The sequence below is a fragment of the Cervus elaphus genome, chromosome 4 (genome assembly GCF_910594005.1).
Source record: "Cervus elaphus chromosome 4, mCerEla1.1, whole genome shotgun sequence".
Taxonomy (NCBI): Eukaryota; Metazoa; Chordata; class Mammalia; order Artiodactyla; family Cervidae; genus Cervus; species Cervus elaphus.
Window position 1 is genome coordinate 4779512 of NC_057818.1, and position 21331 is coordinate 4800842.

Sequence of the window (21331 nt, forward strand, 5' to 3'; positions counted from 1 at the left end):
CGCTAGGTCGAGAAGCACCACTTCCGGGCCAAAGCCGCGGACCTGACGCTTATATGGAGGTCGGCGGAACGCGGGCTTCGTCTTGAAGCGGTGCATGCTAGGACTTGTAGTCTTCAGAGCTCAGCGGCTTTGATTTAGTGTATCTGCTTAAGGAAAATTTGTTTTGCCTATGGGAACACAGCTGCCCTTCGTTAGTCACTGGTTGGTATTATTGAATTCGCTTACTTGTGAAAATAGCCACCCCCCCCAAAATCAATACTCACGGTGCTTTCTGGGGTTATTTCCCCAGACATGCTCAGAGAGTGAAAATTTTAAGTTAACCAGTGGTGGGTTGTACTGAGGTTGCAGGCAATTTGTTATCTTGCTTCAGCCCTCTTAGAGTAAATAAATATCGTCTTCCCAGTCTGTTTAGTGCCGCGTTTTCTTTTGTTTTTTCATCTTTGTGCTGTCTGTCAGTGATTTCGCTGTTTAAAATGACCCCTGGGTGTGTTGCAGGGAGGAAGCCAATTCTGACTCCATATTGGAAACTGTTTCTTTGACTTTAATGTCCATCACTCCAAATCTTTGTTGTGACGAGACAAAAACTGAAGAGTATACACTCGCCTGACAATACTCAGTGGCTTGCCTGGAGGACCCTGCCTCTCACTTGACTGCAAACTAACATGTCTTTGTTCGACTCTAGGAGGCGTAGTTTGTCCCTGCCCACCTGTGAATAGAAGAGATTAACACACCCCTTCTGAAGGCTGTACGTTCCCTTGGAGATGTTTTACAAGACGGAAGACCCTTCACTTTACTTCCCCACTGCATCTCCCTCTCTATTTTGTCTTGTGACTTTAGTTGCTCATTGCTTCTTTCTCTCTGATATATAAAAGAACCTGGCATCCAGATCCCAGTAAGATGGTTATTTTGATGCACTAGCTTGCCATCTTATCCGTCTGCTGGCCTTGCCTCAACACTTCGTCTCCCTGACTCATTGACCTATCCTGCGGCGAGGAGAGCAAGCTTGTACTCGGCAACAAGAGAATTGCTGGGGTGCTTCCTAATGTTTGTAAGTGCGAGAAGGTTGTGATGTGCCTTATGGAGAAAATACTTGGGTTAGATAAAGCTTCATTCAGGTATGTTTTATAGTGCTATTAGCTGTGAGTTCAGTGTTAATGAATAAACTATCCAGTACATCAAGGAAAAGGAAAGTCACCAATCTGTATCTGATGCTGCTCTGTAAAGTGCTAAAATGACATTCACAGTGTGCGAGGCAGCTATGGAAAAGATGGAAAAGTGGTTCAATTTGTGGATTCAACCAATAAAACCAATGAAAAAAGTCTGGTAGGCAGCATTGTTGAGGCTGAAAGCCAAAAAAGTTTACCATCATGTTACCCGGGGTCAGAAAAATGTGAAGAAGCCCTTCTCTGCTAGTGCTGGCTGGGTTGCACGTTTCAAAAGGCCATATGATGTCAATAATGTTAAGCTTGCAGCTGAGGCAAGTTCTGCAGATTAGGAGGCTGCGGAAGAATTCAAACGATGCTTGCTAAATGTTATACAGGAAAAGGGGTATGTGAAAGAGCCGGTTTTCAACGCTGGTGAAACTGGCTTATTTTATAAGAATGTTGGCAAAAGAACCTATGTAACGTGAATGGTCTCCAATGCCCCTGGCTTTAAATCATTCCAGGACTATGCAACCCTACGTACGTGCACCAATGCCAAGGGTGACTCTAAGTGCAAACTCTTACTGGTGTACCGACCTTCAAGTGCACAAGCACTTAACGGGAAAAACGTGAATCATATCTGGTGCATTGGAAGTGGAACCAAAAAGGGTGGAAGGCGTCTGATTGGTTCCACAGCTGAATCATATTAGCAGTTGAATACTATCCCCAGGGTAGAAACCTTGCCTTGAAGATTTTGTTAATTTTGGATGCCCCAGTCCATTGCTGTGAAAAACTCAAAAATGCCCACCCCAACATGGAAGCTCTTTTCATTCCCCCAAATACTACCTCTCATCCAGCCCCTGGATCAGGGCATGATGAAAGCCTTCAAGTCACAGTATACAACTGAGCTTTTCTTTTTTTTTTTTTTACAAGTGAGCTTTATAACAAGACTTTGGAGGCTCTCAAAGCCAACAAGGAAACTACCATGATGGACTATTAGAAATCAGTCACTGTACGTGAGGTGATTGATTATGTTGGCAACATCAAGCAGGTGACCATCAATTACTGTTGGAAAAATGTTTGACTGGACTGCGTGGAGAATTTTGAAGGCTTTGAAGGTGCTGCAGAGAGTATAAACAACAGTGTCAAAAACATAATGCATACCACATGCAAATAGGTGGAGAAGGCTTTGGTGACATGAGGAAGATGTGGAGGAAATTTTGGCAGAGAAAGCAATAGAACCCACCAATGAAGACTTGGACGAGATGCCAAAGCAAGGCAGTGTTGATGAAAACAGTGATGAAAGTCAGCCGAAGAGTCCAGAAATTGTCCCTCTTTACAGCAGTCAAAATAACAGAATGGAACTCCACTTTGGAAAAAAATTTCAGTGACATGGAAGAGTGTGACCCTATGCTTGATCGAAACCTCAAATTTAAGCACTTTTTTTTCTCTTGTGCATTTGCCCCCTATGTTGAGACACTTAAGGCAAAAAGCTAAGCAGACAGGGCCAATGTAATTTCTGGAGTCATTGTGGGAGGAAAAATTGCCCACTCCATCAACAAGTGCTGAGAGCCAAACCTCTGAGGTTGAACTGACAGATAGATGTCAACCTGCCACCCTCTTCCTCATCTGCAGAATGAGTGCCACCAACCTCTCCCTTGTTTTTGTGGGGTAAGCCAAGGTGGAGAGGCTTGACCACACTTGCTCTGTGCCATTGTTCAGCCTGCAGCTCCATCAACCAGGAAGATGTTAGGTAACATTTTTACAAAATGTTAAACATTTAATCTTTAGTTGCATTAATGTGCACTATATAGTATGTATTTACTGGATGAGTACTGTATGTGTAGTCTGTGTTTCTGTGTGTGTGTGACTGAAGGGAAGAGTTAAAATAGTGCAGCCTCAGTGTTGTAGAGGACACAATAATGCTGTCATTGAAGTAATTGTTTCATTATTAATACTATGTATCATTATTTGTAAGATATATCAAACACAGTGTCTTTGAACAGAAACATACATAAAACAAACCTATGTACTGATCAGTTGACAAAAATGGTAGGACCAGAGACCCACAAGAACCCAATCCTGTATTTCTGCTAATTGAGTGTGCGTGGTAACATTATAGACGTAATTACAAGGAATGGCTGTATTCTAGAATTCAAACATCCACAAGGAATCCTTCATTCAAGTTAATCCATGTGAAAGTACAACCATATAGAATGCTTGTCATTTTGTGACAAACTGGGATGTACCTTTTGCCCTGTCCTTGGAGTCTCAGTCTGGGCAAAACACTACCCTAGCGTTCTTCAGTAGACTCTCCTCCAGCACCCCACTTCTCCCACTCTCCTCTTTGGAGCTTACAAGCATCCCATACATTTGTTCAGGTTCACAGTTTCTGACCACTTTAAGGGTAATGATGGAACTGTCTTCTCTTTGTCAAATTGTTTAGTAAAGAGGTCTAAAATTGGTTAGCAGCCCTCATCGAGCTTAAAAACATACATTTTTGGATTTGAAAAGCGTTTTCCATGAATTTAAATGTCACCAGCTGCGATATTATGATTTTGAAGAAATATACATTATCCCCAATGGCCAGTGATTTAATGAATCATGCCTATGTAATGAGGTCTCCACACAGCTGCAAAGGACACGGTTGAGACCTTCCGTTCAACATGTGGAAATTCAGGGAGAACTTTGTCCCTTTGAAGGGGCACAAAAGTGCCACACACATACCCCATGCCTTGCCCTGTGCATCTCTTCCATCTGGCTGTTCCTGATTTAAATCCTTATGATAAACCAGTGATCTAGTAAGTAGTCTGAGTTCTGTGAGTCGCTCTAACAAAATTAATTGAACCCAACTTATAGTCAAATCAGTCAGAAGCACAGATGTCTGGAGTTGGGGGTTGAGGATGGGGGGTTGGGGGTGGGTGGGGTGCTACTTCTGGGTAGAGTCAGAATTGAGTTGAATTGTTGAACACCCTTTCTGGTGTCCAGTATGTTTGTTAGTGTGGGGAACACCCAACATACCACTTAAAAATTTAGAGATTTCAGCACATAATCCCACCAAGAATAGGCTGAAACTGAGCAATCCCTTTAGACAAATATTGGCCACAATACAAACCCCAAACCCTACAAGTTTCCTGGTTCACTCTTACGATGTTGTTACCGAGTCCAAGCTAGCTCTGCTCACCGCAGGACAGGCCAGTGAATCCGAGAGACGAAGTGTTGAGGCAAGGAAAATGACTTCATTTGGAAAGCTGGCTAAGATGGCAGACTAGTGCCTCAGAGGAACCACCTTGTGGGGCTCTGAATGCAAAGTTCTGTTGAGTCAGAGAGAAATAAGCAATGAGGAACTAAAGTCAAGAGGCAGAATAAAGGAGAGGCAGTGGGGAACTAAAGTGAAAGGGTCCTCAGTCTTGCAAAACACCTCCGAGAGAAGGGCCAGACTTGGGAAGGGGTGAGTTGATCTCTTCTGTTCACAGGTGGGCAGGGTCAGGTTCTCTCTCCATTAGCAGAACAAAAGCACTTGAGCTTATAGTCAGGCCGGGGGACAGGGTCCTCAGAGGCGGCTATTAAGTATGATTATAATAACAAAAGAAAGCTATAAAGAAATGTAGAAGACTCTTGAGAGTTCCTAGGACTGCAAGATCCAACCAGTCCATCCTAAAGGAAATCAGCCCTGAATATTCATTGGAAAGACTGATGCTGAAGTTGAAACTCCAATACTTTGGCCACCTGATGTGAAGAACTGACTCATTGGAAAAGACCCTGATGCTGGGAAAGATTGAAGGCGGGAGAAGGGGACGACAGAGGATGAGATGGCTGGATGGCATCACTGACTCAATGGACCTGAGTTTGAGTAAACTCTGGGAGTTAGTGATGGACAGGGAGGCCTGGCATGCTGCAGTCCACGGGGTCACAGAGTCGGACACGACTGAGCGACTGAACCGAATGACAAAAGCAACAAAGAGCGAGTCAAGAAGCAGTTTCCAACCCAGAGTCAGAACTGGCTTCTTTGCAAGGTTGTCTTGGCAATAATTTATGGGGTCCTTCCTTTCCCGCCAAATTCAGCATCTTTAGCCTCTCCCCATAGTCTCGTCCCACTGTCCAATCGTGGGTTATCATCTTTTTGATAACAGAAGAGATCCTCTGTTGGGATACATAAGATATTGGAGGTTTCTTGCAGAGTTCTGCATCCTTCTGGGGTGTTACTCTATATCTTGACCGAAGTACTACCATTTCACGTAAGTGTATAAATACATAAAAAATCATTAAGCTATACATTTAAGACTTATGCACTTTACTGTATGTTATACCTAAATTAAAAAAAAAAAATAGAGAATGGATGGCTAGTCTCCTGCTACACTGTATGTCCAACTGCAATGCCTGGAACTCCAGTAGTTCCCTTGGGACCATGGGCTAAGCTACCCAAATGGGACAATCCAATGTGCTGAAAATGGCCAGGCAGAAAACATCTTATGTCACAGAATACTGAACCAACCTTGGAGACCCTCTTCATGTGGACCATTGAAATGATACATTTTTATCACAAAGGGTTATCAGCTTTTAGCCATCGCAGTGTGAAACTGTACAAAAGCTTTTGATGGTAACATAGCACAGAAAGTGAAGTTAATAAGGCTCAAGCCCACATGTGAGTAGTGTTTAATCAGATCTTTGGACAGGAATTTTACCATAAACTAGTAAGTTGAACAGAAAGGAAATACAGTTAAAAATAGATATGTTAAGTACTAAGCTTAAAAAGAAAAACAGCACACTTAAGGTGGAAATCTTTATTACAAAAGCTTAAATTCATTGGCCACTGAAAAAGAAAGAACAGTTCAAGTTCACAGAGTTGAGGGTAATCTTTCTTGATAAACATTTATACCAGAATTAGAAATTTCAGTAGAAAAATAAAATTTAAATAACTTTCTGTGGTACAAAGATTTAATCAGTTTGACTGCAGCATTTAGTGAAATAATCTAATATAAAAAGTTAAGCTGACTTTACCACAAGCAGGGTAACAACGCACAAAACAGAAACGCAAGTACATAGAACCTTCTGCGTGTGGACAGCACCAGGACTTCAACTTCAGGAAATGATCTCCCAGGGAAGGCTGGTGTGCACTGCAGTTGTATTAAGAACTTCACTCAAACCAGAGCAGCTTTTGGAATCAAAAGCTAACATACAATTTAAAGACTTGGGAAACATAAGGGCTTAAAGATAACTATTTGCATAAACTTTATCTCCCTAGGTAATGTTCTGAATTAGTAAATAGTACAATGAGACACCTTTGTCTTGGAATAGTCATTACTCTTTTGTATTGGATTTAAGTTTACATGAAATGTTTTTCTCCTAAAACCTTTATCTCAAAGAATTCAGAAATCAGCTTTTCATGGTTGGGGGTTTCTCCTTCCCACTAAAAGAAAAGTGGATGCATAGCTGGAGCAGGGATGGTTTCACATGTCTCCAGACAAGTCAGGAGTTGGCAAAACGTCCCAGAAGCTTTATGTGAAAAAACAAAATGTTCAACACAAATGCCAGTACTTTTTCATCTGAGCAACCACCCCCAAATAACTGTGCATTTGAAATGAGAAATTGAAAAAGAAACCCTTAGGGGCAATAAACATTCCTTATAATTCAAATAGTTTCTTCCTAAAAACATTTCAAGCCACAAAGCTCAAGTTATATAAAGTCTATATTCATTTATTCACAGAATTGTTCACATACTGGGATGAATGAAACATTCAATAACCTGAAGATCCATTTTATATTTTTAAGTTCTTAAAAACAGCGGATAATCAAACAAGAAACAGATGAAAACAAAGACAACTTTCAAAATGCATTAGTTCTTTTGTTTTGGCTCTAGAAGTGAAGTAACCAAACGTTTAAGTCATGGATCAATATGTTGAAAGATTAGTATTTGGGGAGAGAGGCCTGCAGACCACTAGCCCACGCTCGATTTGTGAAACTCCATCCAAAGGAATGTTTTTGGTGAGAATGCTGAGACATCTTTCAGTAGAGACGAAGGAAAATTTCTTAAACTGAAGGGCTACTTTTCAAAATCCAACTATTGAACTGAAAAATGGAGTCTTGAGCTAAAGACATAAAAATTTGCTTGAAATAAAGATTTGCGCATTGGAGAGTAATCTTGTTGGGGAATTTGTAAGGATATTTGCCTGTATACAACTCCTACAATTTTTCCCCTAGTTAGAGTGTATCTATCACCGTAATTTTGACAAGTAGTCTAATGGTCTGTTATTTAAAAGAAAATGTTCACTTACTTTTTGGGATCCTTTGTAATTTTTCTCTGTGACTATCCCTGGTAAATTGATTCTCCTGGCTATTTTTAATCGGAAGCCAAAGTGAGTGCATATTGCTTTAAATCAAACAGCACTGCACCTGACCTCATGGGCAGGTAGCTTCACACTCATAATGAAAACTTCCCTTTTAAAATGTCAGATTTAAGTACCAGAAACTATTTTGAAAACAGATAACAACAACTGTATTTCATACAAACCAGTTTATGTGGTTAAGGATAAAGTCAGATACTTAATTTTTGCAATCCTTTTTCTTTTGAAGGTCACAGTTTTTAGGCCTTTAGATGAAAAAAAAAAGCTAGGCATTAGAAGAAAAATTAAAAGAACTAAAATTGGGTTAAAAAAAAAACTCTGATATAAGGATATAAATTCTCTTGAAAGGAAATATAAAGGGCACAGTGGAAGGTATATCTGAAAATTAAACTTTAGGCACTTTCTGGGAGTCATACCCAACACTGTAAAATGGGCTGAAGACCCACCACTAGGTAACCACATTAAGACTAGGAAATCAATAACCCCTACCTAATTCCAGTTAAAGCTGCACTTTTACAATTTTTTAAGAGCCACAAGTAAACCAAAGTCACTAAAAATGGTAATAGAATGTTTAAAGTATCTTTCTGTGTGTGTGTCTCAATGTCCAATGAGTATCCTGATCAATATGGCTGAGAATTTTCCATTGGAACTATCTAGTAGGGCGTGTTTCCAATTAAACTAAATAAAATCAACAGAATACAGTGATAGGAAAAGGTGGTACAGGAGTTCTGTGGAAAAAATTCTCAATTACCTAGATTATTTTGAGAAAATGTACAAAACAGGAAATTCACACATCTTAAAATATATAAAATAATCAGAGGTGAAAATAGTTCTCCATAAAATGTCACATCATTCAGGAGTTAGCTTTTATTTCTTTAAATAGTGGAACTGAAGCCACTACTTGAGTTATAGGTTTTTGGTGTGTTTTATTTCTCCAAATTTGTTCTCAACGTTATACTCAACCAAAACCTATTTGGCACTTACTGTCATGAAGATGTGGCAAGAGTTTGCCAAATTTTAATCAAGATTAGATCAAATAAGATTTCAGTACAGTATACTGTGCTCAGAAGTAAACCAATATGTTCTACAGTTTCTCTGAAACAGGCAAGGCTGCATTTTTCTCACAGGACATTGTAAATTTCAATGTGAAGGATGCCAACAGAAGCACTGCTGACTGGGCTTGGGTAAAGATGCACCTGTAAAACTGCCTGAATTGAATATGTAAAAAGCAGAAAGAAAAGAAACTTGATTTTTTTTTTTTTTTTAGTTGAGAACAATGAGTCCAAAAAGATCTTTAATTCCTGGAACTTCAAACTGAAGAAAGGACTGAAGTGTTGTTCTTCATACCGTTTGAAGCACTAAGAAAACGCTACATCCCATAATGTATTCTTTCCGAGGGTTCTGTAAGACCAATTCACCATCACAGCACAAGGGCGTGCGCTATAGAGTAGCTAAAATCCGTAAAAAGGAGACCACCACGACACAAAACGTCTGTCCAGCACCCAAGGTAAGCGCTTCAAACGGGATCATTTCCTTTCCTGCTGCTCGGTACACTCCCGCAATTGCTGCACCTGTTCAAAAATTCAAGTGTGGTAAAAAATGAGAGGGGGGTTAATATAATCAGAAAAATATAGCACTTAAAACTCTAAGTAGACAAAACATAAAAAGACATTAAAAAATAAAACTAAGTAGAATGATCTATATTTTTTACATTAAAATTTAAACATTACAGAAATGTTTTTGTTTTCCCTATTCTTTTCGCTGACTACTCTTGGTTTTAAGTATTCCTTATATGGTTTGCAAGTCACCAACAAATGCTTTTAGAAAAGGGACTCTTTCAAACTAAGTCTCCTAGATTTATTGAATAAAATCACCTGGAAGTCATAACCAAAATCACAAAGACTGCAATATTCACATAACCCAATTATAAACTCAAAACATCTCTTATTCCCCAGGCATGTAACAGACACCTAACAAATTCTTGGCAATAAATGATAGAAAATCCTCTGCGTGAGGCTGAGCAAGAAATATTTCAGGAGCAGTCACAGGGAAATCCCACTCCCTCTTGTACTATACTCAGAGTTCCCTTCAAGAAATGGACGGAGCGAACACCCTGAATGCCCAGATGGTCCACTGCTGTGGCCCGGGGTTGAATCCCTGGTTTGGGAACTAAGATACCACAAGCTGTGTGGCACAGCAGAAAAATAAAAGGAGGGAGGAGGAAGGAGAGCGGGACCCTAAGCCCATCAAGTTGCTATTCATTCAAAGGGCTTGAGGTGAGGGATACCCCGGGGTTCCTTTCTATTTCCCATTTCATTCTGTTGGCCACTATAACTTCCTACAAATTGAATAAACAGAATAGACAGACATCTGTTTCTACTCAGGTACCCCGAATTGCTCACAGGGACTCAGCATTGTACTAAGAAAAGTCAAGAATTCATTCATTTGAAAAGAACAGATAGATCCAAAGTTCCCAGATAATCTCCTGACCCCACCCCAAAATGCTCCAAACAAAAATTCTCCTTGGTCAGAGAATACAGCTGGGGACATAAGACAGAAAGCACAAGCACGAAACAGATTCTGAATAATGTAGGACGACACATACTGTTTCGATCAAGTGCCAACACCTTGTACCAATGGGATGTGATGGTATATTAACCTATTTGAAGGAGAAAGAACAGTGCAAGTGGCAATACATACACACTGTGCTATTCACACTACCATCTGAGAGGCATGTGTTCCATCGGGCCTCTTTGTGATTTATCTCCAGAAAAAAGCGGGTTGGGTCAGAAGAAGCTTAAAGAACTTGGACTGGGCCCCAAAGTGGGATTTGGATGATGAAGGGAAGATAGTTCAAAGCAAACCAGAAGCAGCAGCAAAATGGGAAGGGAATAGGCTGTCCGCACTAGAGCCAAAGGACACAATTACTACGTGTTAGACATTCTGTTGTGTGTTTTATATACACACGTTATTTCATTTAGTTGTCACACAGCATTGCTATTTTACCAATGAGAAATCTAAAACAGGTCCTGGGGGCCAATAATCCAGTAAGAAAACTGGAGCAGAGGCTCTCTAAAGATAGCAGTAGGTGATATAGTTAAAAATATTGTTTAAGGCCAGTTATGGAAACTCCTTAATGCAGACAGGAGAAAATTAGCCTCCCCACAGCCTTGTCACAAAAGTTCCACCATCTACAGAACTCAGAGAAACTAGGCCACCTTGTCCCCAAAAAAACCCCTAAAGTCAAAGAGACAGGGGAATTTCTGCTTGAAGTTCAAAGTTTAAAATCACACTGAAAAAATTAATTACAAATACCAAGAAAAAAGTCTGAAAGCATATAACGAAATGCAAACTGTGGTTACCACGTAGGAATACAGTAATGGAGGATTTTTATTTTTGCTTTCTTATAATTTTTAATTTATATAAAATATACATGCTATTTTTATTTTGTTATGAGCTTAAAAATATCCTCCTACCTGTGACATGAACAAAAGCTGCACCCCCACCCAAAAGACACCACACAGATAAAAATAATGTATAATTATGAATGTTGCTCAAACTCTTATTCAGAAAGTCCTGAGAGAGAAAAAAAAAACAGGCACTTTTCTAAACAAAATTTCCTCCCTCCTTAAAATACCTACACCTGGATGAAGGGAAGTAATCATCAACCAGATTGCAATGCCACAAATCAGTGAAGTGACAGCTGAAGAGAAAGGAGAGTATTCTCCTTTCAAGTCAAATATTCTCTTGGTAGTGGTCAAGATCACAAGACATATCTCACAAATCTTAACGTGGCTTCCCTAAAGCCATGAGACAAAATCTGACTCAGGAAGTCAAAGATGTTAGCCAAGTAAGAGGGGACTGAGGTGAGAAGAGAATATATTAAAAAACCAGGACCTGCGGACAAAGAGCACTTTTACTTCTTTATCCCACTCAGACATGTTTCTAAAACGGCTCCTAAAATTAACTGTCTATTCATATGAAACGTTTCGACTGTATTTTAAACGTCTAACATACTTGTCAAGATTCCAGCAGTAATTGGTCCCACGATGCCCATCAACAGGATGCTTACAGACATGAACCTACCATATTTGTGATGTCTGAGGGTGAAGAGGGCCAGTAATCCGGCGGGGACGTGAAAGAACAGAGAAGTCACCAGTGCCCACAGGAACACACCATACCACATCTCTGCAAGGGAAAGCAAAAGAAGGGTGGACGTCACCAGCTTCCCCAGGGCACTCACTACAAAGGCGCGGTCATTATACTCGGTTATTTCAATTTTAAAAGGACTCCGTTGCAGTGGTGGTTCATCAGTCGAATCTCCAAACACTGCTGGTTTTGGAGGGATCACTAAACTATGGCCCCCCTGTTTCTGTGCGGAAGGTCTCAGGGGAACACAGCCACGCCCGTTCACTTAAGTCTTGCCTGTGGCTGCTTTCAAGCTCCAAGAGCAGGGCTGAAACAGTGACAGAGACCACAGGACCTGCAAAGCCTAAAATATTTATAACCTGGCCCTTTACAGAAAAGGCTGGCCATTCCTGACAAGCTACCCCTACTCCCAAACATGGAAGAAAAAGTCCACCCAGATTTGCAAATTCCCTTACTTGACTTCCCTTTCACAAGGACAAGTGTGAGCAGCACTGACGGCGCCGTGCGTCAAGGCCCGACCTTTGTCCTCGGCGGCGGCCGCAGAGGCTGGTGTGCACCCCGCTGCCCAGAGGTGCCACCCTCCCCAGGTGCCTGTCAGGCCCGGGCCCCGCTGCACGCTGGCCGCTCCCACTGGGGCCTCCATGGACACCATCCACGGCCAGCTCATCCCCAACCCAGGAAACGGCGCCAGGCAGCTCCCCCACCTTTAATCCCCGAGTCCTCAGCAGCTCCTCCCCAAGTCACCTAAGGGACTCGGGCTGCCCTTACAGCCCCCCGCTGTGCACCAAGCTCTGTGAGGACGCGGAATGGCAGTGCCCGGGGGTGGAGGACACAAACCCGCCCCTAGGAGTTCAGAGGAGCCGCCGCCCAGCTGACAGCCTTGCCGTCATGTGGCTCCCGCCGGCGCCCCCCAGGTTTGAGAGACGAGCACAGCAACTCGAGGGCCCGCTAGGGCGCGGCTCCTCACTGGCTGCGGTGAACCACGCAGGCGGCGAACTGGCGGGAAGCCTTCATCTGCGGAGACCCAGGAAGTTGGTAACTTCAGTAAAAGTGGGTCTGGACACTCGGGTGTGCTACCCAGCTGCCATGGATGAATCCATGTGCGGAAGCCCTAATCCGACAGGACCGTGGACTTACAAGAGGAAGGCAGATTTCTCCCTGTGTGCCTCTCCTATTTCTCTCCCCGTCGAGTGAGGACATATCACGAAGGCGGCCCAAGGAGGCCCTCAGCCTGACCAGGCCGGCACCCTCATCTTGCACTGTCTCCACCTCTGTAGGTCAAGTCACTCGGTCCATGGTGCTTGGTTCCAGCAGCCCTAGCAGACACCAACACTCCCCTGTTCCCACTTCCCTGGAGCAAGGAGGCTTGCTGGGCTAGCAGCTCACATCTCCACTTCTCTAAAAGCTGAAAGGCATGTGTGCAAACAGGATCTGGTGCAGCAGGTCGGCTCCCCCCTGAGTCTCTGAGGGGAAGAAGCAGCGTGCACCTTCCTACAGCCCTAAGTCGCATCCGTTCGCTCCCGCACTGCCTCCATATTTTATATAGCGTCACTTAAGTCACTCTAAGTAGGAAAGAAAGGCTTTATCATATTAGATGAACAGTACAATTTATAAAACGCTTTCAGAGGGATGGAAGTAATACAGAACACTAATAGCTAAAGCAAACCTCAATCAATAAAACACTTTTAAAAAGCTAAGTGATACCCCTTTAATACTGCACCTTAATATGCCGTCTATTTAACAGGTATTTATTGACCATCATATAGTACTTTTCATTTCCCTGGCTCTCTACACTGTCAAACATCTATCTATTTTACAGTATTTCCTTGTTCACTGTTTCACATAAAGTGCATTAGCTTCAGCTTTGTCTACTCTGGCAGCTGAAGTCACATCATTTCCCCATGGTGAAGAACAAGTCAGGTTATTAACCTGAAATAAATGTTATAAGGGGAAACCAGACTAAGCACTGGTGGCAGAAGATGCCCACATCCTCAACTCCAGAGCCTATGAAAATGCAACCTGACATAACAAAAGGGAGTGTGCAGGTGTGATGAGATTAGGCATCTTGCAATGGGGGGGGGGGGGGGGCTAGTATCTTGGATTTTATAGGTGGGCCTACTGTAATCAAGGATCCCTGGAAGAGGGTCAGAGTCAAAGAGATCTGAAGACGCTATGCTGCTGGATTTAAAGATGGAGGAAGGTGCCATAAACCAAAGGATGTGGTGACCTCTAGCAGCTGGAAAAGACATGAAAACAAATTCTCCTTAGAGCCTTTAAAAGGAAGATGGCTCTGCTGACCCATTTGGACTTCTGACCTCCAGGACTAATAGATCTGTGTTGTTTTAAGCCACTAAATTTGTAGTGGGTTGTTTCAGTAGCCACAGCAAGCTAATACAAGTACTGAGAGTTCATTCATTCAGCAAATACTTACAGAGCCCATTCCATATGTCAGGCACGTCAGTGAACAAGAACAGAAATTTTAAAAAGACAAAGATCCCTGCCCAGAGAGTGTCTGTATCTTTAAGCATATTCTGCAGACTGGCGTTTGAGTTAAACAGAAGGGTCACACAGCAGACCTGTCCGGGGGAACTCGGTGCTCCCTGACCCTCTAGCCTCCATAGTCGAGTCCCCTCACTTCCAAGCAAGAGCTCAAGGCCAAACTGGCCCCAATCAGCAGAAAGAGGAGCACAGAACAAGTGGGCAGAGTGAGGCCTGGCGCCCAGCCGTCCTTTCAGCTTGCCCCGCTCTGCCTTGGTACAGGTCAAACAACTGTGAGAACACAGCCGGTGCCTGCGTAGCCGGGGTTCCAAGTTGACCACCCCAGTCCTGCAACTCCGCGCTGGCCTGCCTAGATGCTAAGTGCCCATCGGCCTGTGTCTGTCCACACTGCCCACTGTGAGACCCCTCTCTTACCCACTCCCACCTAACTGCCAAGGGATCCATCTGTTTCCTTGTGAAATACTAATACAAATCTATCTGGCCTCTACTCCTGATGCCTAAAACCCTTGAAGATAATGGTGCTAGGAAAATCTTTTTTTCTAAGACTTAATCTGTGACTCTGGTTCCTGAGGAAGAGCTCCTAAATTCCTTGGAATTTCCAGGAGTATCTTTTGTTCTCATAAGGCAACTCTTTGGTGGGCTCCTTGATGGGCACTGGTCACCAGAAAGGCCAGGCCATGATTGTAAGCTTGGAACCTTCAGCCCCACTCTCCATTCTCAGGAGAGAGGAGGGGGCTAGAAGCAAGTTAATAATCAGTCATGCCTAAGTGATGAAGCCTCCATAGACAATTCAAAAGTATGGGGTTCAAAGAGCTTCTGGGCTGGTGAAGACATCTATGTGCTGGGAGGGTGACCAACCCCAGCTCCACAGGAACAGAAGCTCCGTGTGCTCGGGGACCCTTCCAGACTTCACCCTGCCTATCTCTTTATGTGGTGTTCATTTCCATCCTTTAACATCTTCGGGAACATATCAGTAACACAGTAAGTAAACTGTTTTCCTGAATTCTGTAAGCTGCTCTAGCATTTTTAATTGAACAAGAAGGAAGACACGGAAACCTTAGCTGGTCAGAAACACATGTGAGAACCTGAACTTTGACTGGCATCTGAAGTGGGGGGTGGGGGCAGTCTTGTGCAACTGGGCCTTTACCCCGTGGGACTGGAGGCCAGCTCCAGGCAGACAGTGTCAGAACGGAACTGAGTTGTAGGACACCAACTGGTGTCCAGAACTGCTTGGTGCGTAGAAAAACGACATCTGGCGCCAGAAGTGTTGTGAGCGCAGTGGCAGTGCGAGAGTAAAGGGAAACCGAGTTTTTTCGAGATATCCTTCCTCTGCTTACAAGGAGGACTGGCCCGCCAGGACTCTCAACTGTAGCCTGCCACCTCTCTCCCGAGGCCACTGCCTAACTGCCCACTTATCCCTGGTTTCTGAGTGGGCCCTTCTGGCCTGCCTCAACCTTAATGGTCTCTTGGACCGAGCCCCGGCTACCTCTTATCTGCCCTGATCTGGCCTTTCATCTGTTCTCCACACAAAACCAGAAAGTCAGTGCTAATGGGGACAAGGTTTCTTGTTGGAGTGATGACAACATTCTCAAGTTGCTTTTATGATGACTGCAAACTCTGCAAAAAATCATTAAATTGCATACATGAAAAAGAAAAAAAAAGTGAATCAGATCATCCTTCCTCTGCTCAAAACCCCTGGAATACGGCCTCAGGGGATCTGACCTCACTCCCCTCCCGCCGTGCCCACACTGCCCCTCCCACTGCACTGGCCTCCTTCATGTTCCTGCAGCAAGCTCCCGTCCCAGGGCCTCTGCACCTGCTGCCCCTCGCCCAGAATGCCCGTCTCCAGACAGCTGCGTGGTAGTTCCTCATTCCCTTTCAGATTTCATCTCCGATGGCATCATCTTAGAGGGCTCCCTCATGACCTTAAGTAAAACAAGCATTCCACTTGACACGCAAGACGTACCCCTTACTATCCCTCTGCCCAATCTTACACTCACACTGTCTGTTCCGTTTCATATTTTTATTTATTTTGCCATTTTGCAAGGCATGCGTGAACTCAGTTCCCTGACCAGGGACTGAACCTGAGCCCCCTGCACTGGAAGTGCTGGACTGTCTCCTTTCCATACTTTTAAATTTTGTTTTCTCTTTCCCCTTTAGAATGAAAGTTCTTTTGTTCACTAACACGCCTTTACTTGGTACCTAGAAAACAACAGACACAAGATAGACACTGAGTAAATCTGCAGACTGGATGAGGAAATGACTGAGCTAAGTGTGACCTATTCTTGATTCCAGCAACGGCACAACCAAAACATTAGTGGGTTTTAGTTTGTCAGAAGGTACACTCTGGGGAATTCCTTGGTGGTCCAGCAGTTAGGACTCTGTGCTCTCACTACTGAGGGCCCAGGTTTGATCCCTGAGTCCAAGAACTAAATTCCCACAAGCCGTGCGGCGTGGCCAAAAAAAAGAGAGAGAAGATATACTTTGATATTGAAAGTATTAATATAATGAAATTCATACCTTTAGAAAGTGAATTTTACTCCTGATTCAAGGGGGCGGGGGGGGAATAATTTGCCTTTCTCAGCATTCAGATTTGTTAAAAATGACCACCAAAGAAATTTGAACTACTTGGAATAAGAAGGGTTAGGCAGAAACCTAAAGGTCTAAACTGCAAATGCAGATTTAAAAAAATCAATTCAAAGCTTCCTGACAGCGATAAACCACAGAGTATTTCAGAGCGATGACTTTGCCATACTGAGTTGGCATAAAATGCAAGTAACCTCTTCTGTGGGGCCCAAATAGAAACAATTCCAGAATCAGGACAATAAATGAAATTCATGGTCAGCAGGTTTTGGTGCCTCAGAAAGGATTACACTTTATGTACCTATTGAATCCATCATTCCAGCTAAAGAAGAGACACAACAGGGCGGTTACATGTTTACCCGTGTGTTTACACATCACATTCCAATCAACTTGTGTCCATGGGCTGTGCAAGTTTGTAACTCCAGCCCAGAGTCTGCACTTGATCAGTAAATATGTCCTGCATGAATGAGCCATGGTGATCACTACACCCAAGTTATATATCCACTGAAGTACCCAAGTACTCAAGTACAGACTGCAGTTTAATATTTCAGAACCATTCCTAAAAGGAAAACAATATGCTTAGCTACAGATTCTCTACTATAACATAGTAAAACTATTGTCCCAAATCCACTTACCTCAAGCTTTTTTTAAAAGAGGCAGCTGAAAGCCAGAGAGACTGAACAAAATGTTCAGTTTCAAAATATCACCTCACATATGACTTATTGATTAGGTAACCTTACAGTGGAGAGATCTGATAAAACACCATCTTCACCAAATGATTAAATTTTGTGTTATCAATAAAGGGACAAACTGACATTAAATGTCTCCTAACGTGGTGCTCTGGGAAGTGGACATCACCTATGTAGGTAGCATCCTGAACAAAAATGTTTCATCTGAATCTAATCATGAAGAAATAATCAGATAACTTAGACTACAGGACAGTCTATGAAACAGTTAGCCTGCTCTTTAAAAAATGTCAACTCTCGAGAAACTGAAACAAAGATGGAGGAACTATTCTGGATTCAATAACACTAAAAAGACAACTATATGCAATGTGTAATCCTTGATTAGATCCTGGAATTTTAAAAAAAAGGTATAAATGGCATTATTCAAACTGAGTATCTTTCAATAAGGCCTATACATTAGATAATATACTACCGATGTTAAATGTGTTAACACCTTCCAGTGCAGTGTGTTTTTCTAGGCTGTGGCAGAAAATGTCCTCATTTTAAATGATACATGCTATAAAGCATTAGCTGTCAAGCACCACTATTTGTGTAACTTCCTTTCAAAAGGCTCTGCAGAAAGTAAACATATTATGTACACGCATATATATATAGACAGAAAGCAAAAGAAATATTAATAATGAACCTAAGTAAAGGGTATATAGATATCTGTTACACTATCATTTCGATTTTTCCGTAGGTTTGAAAATTTTCCAAATAAAGAGTTGTGAGAAAATTAACAGGCCAATCCGGTCCAGTAGAGCCTTCAGACTGCATGAACGTTTCATTTTCTGAACATGGTCTCCAGAATGCCATATATTTCTATTGTCATTGTCAAATGTGATCTTAGTATCTTGTGATACCTTTCGCCAGATGATCACTATAGGCATGATTTCAAGCTAACACCCGCGTCTGCCTCAACGTGGTTTTGAATCTAATTAACTACTTCACAGACCTGTCGGGGAAAATACTAGAAACGTATTCTATACTAGAAAGGTAATACATAGCAAGTCCCTGGTGTCTGCTGAATGGCGCCTGGCAGTCGCTGCCCAGCGGATGAGAAATCACAGGTGCCTTGTTTACCAGTTTTAACTGTACTCAGTAATCCAACCCTCCTTTCTTTGCAGGTCTCAGGCCGGTTCTTGCACAGTTTACTGAGTGAAAGTATCCGTCAGCTTTGCGGGAGGGCCCTACCTCACCCTTCAAACACCCCTGATCTACAGTCTTCTTGCCTTCAAAAGGGCCAACACACAACCCTACTCTCCACTCCAAAGCTTTATTTTCAGCCTTGCCAAGTAATTTTTCCTCCTCTCGTTTTCTAAGCCCGATAGCTTTCTATCTCGATTACTAAATTTGAAAACCTCTGCTCTCAAGCCCAGCCGAGATAAGTGGGATAAGAATCAGAAAGGAGCCGTGTCGACGTTCTCGAACACAGGAGTCAGAGACTCGGCAACAGGTTTCCAGAAAGGGATTCCTAGAAAGAGAGGCTGGCGGAGAGGGTGGATCTGGACGTGGGTGGCAGCGATCGGCAGACAGCCTCCTGGTGCAGAGGCTGGGCTACTTATCCTAGGCACAGTGGGTGCCTGAGTTCTGACCGACGGCCCTCAGACCGGCCGGGACGACGCACCGTCCGAGGCAAGAAAGCCCAGAGGCCGGGGCGGACGAAAGGGGCTGAGGTCACCCAGCGCCCCCCCAAGCCAAAAGGAGGCGATGACCGCCTCCGGTGCCCCAGACGAGGAGGGGCGGCCGCCACCAGGGCGCTGCCGAGTTCCCGCCTGAAGCCGGGGCGTTTGGGAACTCCAGAGAGCAGGACGAGTTCGGGGGGAGGCCGAGTTCCCCTCACCGACGGGGCCCACCACGGGATCGGGGTGGCCCGCCCGAGGGGCCCGAGGCCAAGCGGCGGGGGGAGGCGGAAGAGCTGCCGCCCTCAGCTCTCGGCCGACTGAGAGCCGACCCCCTCCCACAAGGAAATCAGCCCCGGAGCGCGGCCGCAGAGCGGCCGTACCTGGGAAGGAGCAGAGCGAGGTGGAGTTGGGGCACAGCGTCCCGTTGCCCACCCGCGGCACCAGCTTCAGGCTGAGGATCTGCTGCAGGAGCCCTGCCGACGCCCCGCTGCCGCCGCTCCCCTCGCGTTCCATCCCGCCGCCATTCACCGCAGAGGGCTGAGGGAGAGCGCCCGAGCGGCCGCTGAGGGAGAGGGCCCGAGGGGCCGCTGACAGAGAGCGTCCGAGATGCCGCCGCGGCGCCTGCTCGCGTACCGCTCGCTCCACTCCCCACACCTCCGCGGCCTCCGCGTCACCTTCGACCGCGGCTCTCTTCCTCCTACCCCAACGGCCCTGCCAAGTGACGGCTCCCTCCTCCAATCACAGAGCGCTGTCGACGGCAGAGGCGGGGCGAGCGTCGTTCCCGCCCTTGACGTTGCGTACGGCTCTCGGAGACCTGGCCCCCTACGGGCTACGCCCCCTACTGGAGAAGTCGCTCCTGCTCCGGTGGGGCACGGTCGGCTCTGTCCTTTTCTGCAGCGCCACCTAGAAGAAAGGAGTGGAACTACATATAGAGAGGGAGAGGGGCTTTCCAGGCGGCGCTAGTGGTCAAGAATCTGCCTGCAATGCTGGAGACACAGGTTCGATCCCTGAGTCGGGAAGATCCCCTGGCGGAGGGCATGGCAGCTCACTCCAGTATTCTTGCCGGGAGAATCCGTTGGACAGAGGAGCCTGGCGGGGTGGCGGGCTATACAGTCCATGGGGTAGCAAAGCGACTGAAGCGACCAATCATACTACAGCACAGAGGAAGGGAGGGAGGTAGATAGACGGATGATAGATTATGGTTAGATAGACAGGTAGACACACAAAGAGGTAGGTAGGTGGGTAGAAAGATAAATACCTACATACATATGCATCTGGCAATGAGAATCAGATGGTTCAGCAAAAGTGAAAAAAGCTGGAAGATGATGCAGCAATACCTTCAATATTTGGAAGAAAAAAGATTTTGAGAGAACACTTCAAATTAAAAAAGAGTGTGTACAACGTAAAGAATATGTCAATAATGTTGTAATGACTTACTACAGTGGCCATTTCACGATGTGTACAAATGTCATATCACTGTGAGTGTGTGCGTTAGTCCCTCAGTCGTGCCTGACTCTTTGTGACGCCATGGACTGTAGCCCACCAGGCTTCTCTGTCCATGGGATTCTCCAGGCAAGAATACTGGAGTAGATTACTATTCCCTTCGCCAGAGGAACTTCCCAACCCAGGGATCGAACCCTGGTCTCCTGCATTGCAGGAAGGTTCTTTACTGTTTGAGCTACAGGGAAGTCCCCGTGTAATACACCTGAAACTCACACAATAGTGTTGGTCAGCTATATTTCAATAAAAGGACTGAAAATACAAACTCCAGGAAAAACACAAACCTACAGAAATTATGAAGCAAATATAAAGCAAACAAAAACTTTGTGTGTGTGCGTGTATTTTTTAGACACCCACCACCTCCTTGTTTCACTTATAGTGAGATGAAGAACTATAAAACTTTCAGAAGACAGTGTTGAATATCTTTGTCTCATGATAGTGAAGGGGTTCTTAGACATAAAAAACAAAGACCATAAAGGAAAGGATGTGTAAATTTAATTAAGATCTTGTGTTATTCAAGAGTTCATTAAAAAGCATTGAATACAAAATACATTATGTTTTCCTTTTAATTCAAGGACATTAACAACATTGTTAATTAGAGTTCCCTCTTGAAAGCCTTGGTTTTTGAAGCTTTCTGATACCAATTCTCTAACACTACAACTGGGATTTTCCTCAAACAAGAAACTTTTCTAAAACAAAAACAGTAAGCATTTTTTAAAGTCATAAAATATTTAACAATGCTGTCTTTTGGTACATTTCCCAGA

At 44.0% G+C, this 21331-nt stretch overlaps 1 protein-coding gene across 2 annotated transcripts; it reads right to left on the reverse strand.

The window, feature by feature from the left end:
• Nucleotides 1-5911: 5911 nt before the first annotated feature.
• TMEM170A (transmembrane protein 170A) lies at nt 5912-19796 on the reverse strand. 2 transcript variants are annotated; one of them, XM_043898078.1, is made up of 3 exons: nt 19448-19796; nt 11504-11674; nt 5912-9057 (listed from the first exon to the last, which is right to left on the reverse strand). In XM_043898078.1, the coding sequence occupies exons 1-3, from the start codon at nt 19578-19580 to the stop codon at nt 8927-8929; spliced, it is 435 nt and encodes a 144-aa protein (XP_043754013.1). In that variant the 5' UTR covers nt 19581-19796; the 3' UTR covers nt 5912-8926. The 2 variants fall into 2 exon arrangements, with proteins under 2 accessions (XP_043754013.1, XP_043754014.1); XM_043898079.1 differs by having other exon boundaries at nt 11573-11674; nt 19448-19795.
• Between the last annotated feature and the right edge of the window lie 1535 nt (nt 19797-21331).

Coding starts and splice junctions, on each gene's coding strand:
- TMEM170A (XM_043898078.1), bottom strand. CDS start 19,580: ATGGAACGCGAGGGGAGCGGCGGCAGCGGGGCGTCGGCAGGGCTCCTG. Junction 11,675..19,447: donor CTCGCTCTGCTCCTTCCCAG/GTACGGCCGCTC, acceptor TTTCCCTTGCAG/AGATGTGGTATGGTGTGTTC. Junction 9,058..11,503: donor TACTGCTGGAATCTTGACAA/GTATGTTAGACG, acceptor ATTTTTGAACAG/GTGCAGCAATTGCGGGAGTG.